The sequence below is a fragment of the Cornus florida genome, unplaced genomic scaffold (assembly GCF_030987335.1).
Source record: "Cornus florida cultivar Cherokee Brave unplaced genomic scaffold, ASM3098733v1 CherokeeBrave_3.0.0_Hap2_Chr04, whole genome shotgun sequence".
NCBI lineage: Eukaryota > Viridiplantae > Streptophyta > Magnoliopsida > Cornales > Cornaceae > Cornus > Cornus florida.
The window spans coordinates 99,500,562-99,506,561 of record NW_026775574.1 but is presented as its reverse complement, the minus strand read 5'-3'; the positions used below and the strand labels follow the sequence as shown (position 1 = coordinate 99,506,561).

General features: G+C 33.9%; 1 protein-coding gene across 1 annotated transcript; it reads left to right on the top strand.

The window, feature by feature from the left end:
* Positions 1–1,159: 1,159 nt before the first annotated feature.
* On the top strand, positions 1,160–1,958 carry LOC132302371 (calcium-binding protein CML38-like). Its single transcript, XM_059799207.1, has one exon. The coding sequence runs from the start codon at positions 1,318–1,320 to the stop codon at positions 1,750–1,752; it is 435 nt and encodes a 144-aa protein (XP_059655190.1). The 5' UTR covers positions 1,160–1,317; the 3' UTR covers positions 1,753–1,958.
* The last annotated feature ends 4,042 nt before the right edge of the window (positions 1,959–6,000 follow it).

Sequence of the window (6,000 nt, the reverse complement as noted above, 5' to 3'; positions counted from 1 at the left end):
AACAAAAGTTAGTTGATCCATACGCTCCATTTCATCATGCCAATTATAGTGAGGTCATGGTTGTCGATCAATGGACTTTTGGGCATGATGCAGTCCTGCCAATTGAACCGAATGTAAAATCGGTAAAGGTTATTTTACGACATATCTCGACTCATGCCGATTATAGTGAGGTCATACTTGCCGATCAATGGAATTTTGGGCATGATTTAGTCTTGCCAATAGAGCTGAATGCAAAATCGGGATAAAGAAAATCAGCTAAGAAAATTCCTTTTTGGCAAAATGTCATAGAGATAATAGGCAGATCGGCTAGAACGACGCTTCACAATAATTTAATTCCTGCCGATCATGATCATGATTTGATAGCGTAGTTGGAAAATGCATGGGGGGCAAGTCCTTCATTGGTTTATGGGCTGACAGTTTTTGTTAATCAACAGTTCATCAAGTTATGTAACCGTGTCGAAAGTGTAATTACCGAGTTTCAAGTGCAAATATTAAAGTTTGAGTTTGCAATTTTTTTTCCTTTTAAAAGCAGAATTGTCCATTTTAATAATAATAATAAATAAATAAAACAGATTCTCACTTAAGCAATGTTTGAAAACACTGAACGAATAATTAAAATTTTAAACCAAAATTTGTCAAATTTTAATTATTAAAACATTATCTTTCTCGTAAACTCTTAATCAAATCTTGTACAATTCTTATATAATCTCGTAGTATTCTTTTATTGAAACTTAAATTCATACACCTTTTTCAAAGTTGAAGGTAGCACTTTAACTATGATAATTATGTTAATTCTCACAATTTTTTAAAATATATCCGGTAGTAACATATTAAAACACTCAAAAATATAATAATAAAAAAATAAAATAAATATTTTATTTTTCATTGACAAGAAACTCACAAACCTGCTTATATCTAGTGTTTGATTACCTGAGCCAAAACTATGTTTCCAATTCTTAGAATCTAGACAAAACATGACTTGTGGCTTCCTAGCAACTAGCAAAGCAAGTCCACATTTTCAACTTGTCATCGACCTAGCAATTTCTCATCTATTTATTCCATTCAGTGTATTTATAGTCTGCCCATGAAAAAAACGCAAAACCGTGGCAAAGACGAACTTTACAATTCAAACCGGCCGACACGCGTCCTAATTACACATATATAGACACGCACACACAATCCTCATACAAACTAACTCCTTAGCCAACCAAGCAGACACCAATACATCGATCGTGTCTCATTTTTCACTAAAACCTACTTCTTTTTTTCTTGCATTTTTTTTTTGTAAGTAAATTCGTTCAATTATTTTTTTTTACCATGAACAAAAGCATTAGTGAATATGAGCGTATGTTTAATTATTTTGATGAAAATGGTGATGGAAAATTGTCACCTTTGGAGCTGCAATGTCGCGTCGGGGCGATAGACGAGGGGTTGCAGGTGGAGGAGTTGCAGCTGGTGGTTGAATCTCTGGACTCGGACGGAGATGGGTTGCTGGGGTTGGATGAGTTTGTTGGTTTGATGGAGAGCAGTACTGAGGATGAAGAAGAGAAAGTGAAGGACTTGAGGGAGGCTTTTGGAATATATGAAATGGACGATTGTGAATGCATCACACCTAAGAGCCTAAAGGGGATGCTTAGTAGATTGGGCGAGTCAAGGACGGTTGATGAATGTGTCACCATGATTAATCATTTTGATCTTAATGGTGATGGTGTGCTTAGCTTTGATGAGTTCAAGGTTATGATGCTAACATGAGTTTTGTATGTGTTTGTGTGTGTGTGTGTTTATTTGTTAGAATCAATATGTGCGGCTTTCTTAGTTGGTTTATAGATGAATGTAATGTGGTTGTATTTGAAATACAACACATATTGGATGGTAATCTATATAGGTCTCTGAAATTCAATAATACTAATTGGGTTTAATTACTCTGTTTTGTATATTGAAATATATAATAAATGAGATTCCCCCTTCTCGTTTCTTTTAAGATAAAATTTTATATGTTTTCACGGGCATAGCGACGTTAGTAAGGATTCAGGAGGTAAGACGTTCTTGAAGTCTCGCTTTCGAACCGCACTCCTAATTTAAATGGTACATATGTTGTGGGGTCGAAACACATGCTCTAAGAAAAAAAAATAATAATTAAAATAAAAGATAAATTTTTATATGATCTAAAATTATTTGGCCCGGTTAATTATAATATGCAAATATATTTGTTAACTTTACTTTTATTTTACATACTCATCGTGTTGTGAATTGGCGTGAAGCATGTAATGCTGAACCAGAAGGAAGAAAAGTAAAAAAATTAGTGAAAGGTTTTATTTCCAAACTTCATTTATATTTTGTTGAAGATAGGGTAAGTTAATTTTACAAAGAAAATTTGAAATTAGGGGTGCACAAAGAATCGACGGAACCTTTAAGAATTGGAATCTGTGTTTCGGTTTCCATTCCAATTTTTAGAAACCGATGAGAATGATTTTGATTTCGGTTCCAAATTTCGGAACTGGAACCGAAACTGTAATTATTGTATAATAATTATATATATATATATATATATATATATATATATATATATATATATATCTTTGTAGGCATTAATAGGCATATATATTATAATTATAGGCATTAATAGGCATATATATTAGTAATTTTATAATTACTAATAGGCATATATATTAGTAATTTTATAATTATAATATATATATATATATATATATATATATATATATATAATAAACCTTTCTTCTTTTAAAAGATTAATCTCCATTCTGAGATCAGGGAGATTAGCAGGACGTGAATTCTGTCCTTGGTGTTCTAATCTGCTTAGAACTTCTTTCATGCTGTAATGATTTTCTGCTCTCAGAAAATCTGGATTATCAGTATCCTCATTAGTTCGTGCTAAAGCAGAACCTATTTCAAAGACTTTCATCTTGAGTTGAGGATCTTGAATGTGATCAATAAGATCCAATAAGGATTGTTGAGTTGAAGTCAAAACATTTAAGCTTAACCCATTCATTTCCACAATTGCCTTATAATAATCATCATGAGAGGGATTACAGGAGCATTTTGGATTTCCAACTTCTGCTTCAGAGGAAGAAGAAGACTGTAATTCCATAACAACATCCCCATAATCAGCTGATGATTCTGATTCAGAAGAACTAGTATTAAGTAACAATTTACTTAATTGAAGTCTTAGTTCATCTTCTATGTGAAGACTACTAAGTTTCTCCTTAGTTCTGCACTTATTTGCATAGTGGCCTATGCTTCCACATTTGAAACATTTAGCCTCAGCTTTGGGTTTTCCTTTACCCTTTGCTTTAGGAATATATTTCCTTTTAGGCTTAGTATACTGTCGAGAATTATCCTTTTCCTTTGAATAATTCTTTCTTTTGGAATACTTCCTTTTATAAGATTTTTCAACCTTATTTCTTTTCCTAGGTTTAGGATAAGATAAGGGAGTCTGGTAGGCAAATTGATCACAAAATTCACCTACTTCCTTTCTACCAGTTAATCTTTTAAAAGAAGAAATTCGTCAGTTAAAGTCTCGTCAGACTAAGATGGAACTGAAAATTACTCTTTTGAAAGCAACATCTGTAACTGAAACTTCATCATTCCAGATTGAAGTCCCTCAATCCGAAAGCAAGAATTATCTTCAACTCTTGAATCAAGTTACTTACCAAAAATGGTATATATCTATCAATTTGGTAATTAATCAAGAGTACACCATCACTAATGCTATTGCCTTAGTTGATAGTGGTGCAGATATGAACTGTATACAGGAAGGATTGGTTCCTACTCAATATTTTGAGAAAAGCCCTTTGTGCCTTCTGTCGGCAGGATAAGAGGAATCTTTGTGCTTTTAACTGGGACTGTAACTTCAGATTATTACAGAGAGCTAAACCTTCTTGGATTACAATATTAACTAATCCATCATAGGTATAGTTTCTGTAAGGGATAGAGATACCATTATGCATATCTCTAAGCTTTTTCCTGATTCTTTCAGCAAAAAAGGTTGGTAAACCATCCACAAATTTTGCTTTCCAATGTTCATGATTTGCATCATTGAGTTGGAGAACCTTTGCTAAGAATACATCTTTATACCACCGGAAATGAGTTAAAGATGGACATCTTAGATTCTGTAGGAGTTCATGATTCCTTTCACTATTAGCACCTTCTGGGCTAACAAAATGTTGGATAATAGTGGTGATGAGGGTGTAAACCGCATCGGGAGCAGGACCTGGTTGTTGGGTAGCTTCATTTTTCACTATCTTGGTAGCAGAAAAGATTTCAGCTTTCTGAATGTCAGTGAGAACATTATCCCACCATCCTTTAAGGATTCCTGTAAAACCAGCAACGACAAATTTAGCAATGGTTGGGTCAGTATTGTTATTAATTTTACAGACTTGGCTATACATCAACATTTGATGAATAACCTCGTAAATCTGATAATCAGATTTGCCATCTATATTCCATTCATAAATGGTCTTGCCATGAAAAGATTTCTGTGTATGAAAATAATTTTCTTCATACAAGATATCTTGAGGTGTAGGTCTGGGATAATAATATCTACTCGGAGCAGGGGCTGTATTGGAGTGGATATTCTTATCATAGACAATTCCGTTTAACTCAGGTAGCTGAGTGAAATCAGTTTGGAAAACCTCAATATGAGGTAACACATCATCAGAATCAGAACCTATGTCAGATTCATCATGGGATAAAGTCTGAATTTTAAGTCCTTGAATTTTCTGAGTAAGAAGAGTAAGAAATTCTTCATTCTTCTTAGGATGTGTAAGATTGAAGCCTTTAACTTCAATTGCAGGTTTGACCAATGCTTTGTATAAGGAAGCTTCTGGAGGAGAAGTCTTATCAGTAATACACTTAGTATTAATTGTATTTAATACAATGTCTATTCCTGTTTCAATTCTCCCAAGCTGGGACCCTACCGTTTGCAGACAGACATTAGTATAATTGTTTTGCCTGTAAATATGAGAAATGTCTTTTTTAGTAGCATTACAGGACGGATCAATTATTTTAGGTTGGCTATAAGCCTTGGTTTCCACTTTTGCACCACTGTCAGTGTCAATTCTTTTCAGAATTAAATGTTCAGTGGGATGATGGACAGAGTGATAAACCTTATCTTCAGTTGTAGTCCATGGTTTGAGAAAATCATCCAATATGTTTATGTTAACTAAAGAATGATTTGTCATAAAGAACCAAGAAACAAAAGGTATAACCATTTTGCGTTCTTGTATAAAGTCATAAAATTGATTTTTAAAAAGCTGTAATTGATTTTGGTCAAAAACTTTAAAATACCAATTTCTGAATTCTTTATATTGATCCTGTTGAAATTCAGTATTAATGGCAATTCTATCTGGGACAAAATCCATTAAAAACTAATATTCATGAGGGTCATTTATGTCTGTAGGATCATCAAATTGATCCTTGACAGATTCATTTCCGATTCCCATTTCGGATGGAGTTGGGCTGAATTCAATTCCAAATTGGCGACGAGACATACCTATTGGTGCTTTCTCGTAGACTCCTCTTGGAATTTGATTCTGAGATTGCTGTATTCCTTTCAGCTTGAGGTGATTGGAACCAACTACTTCAGAAGGGAGATCTTCCTTTCTGTAATCCGACGAGATCGAATGGCGAGAAGGAAGACAAAAAACATGATAAGGAAGATGACTTCCTTTAGATGATGTAGATCTGGGTAGATCTAATGATTTTCTGAAATTCAGAAAAACATCACCATCCTGGTCCTGAATAACACAGTCCAAGCTATGATTAGCAATTGGCTTTGCCGGAACTGCATTAGAAATTGTCCAATGTTCAGGAAATGTTATTTCACTCGAAGGAATCATCCTTTTTGTGGCAACATTTGATGTGAACATATTGGTGTCCCATAACGTTGTTACTCCTTGAGAGTCTTTGCGTATGGCATTTGGACACATAGTATCAAGTACTTTGTAATGGATGCGATAAATAACACTTATCACTTCCGAT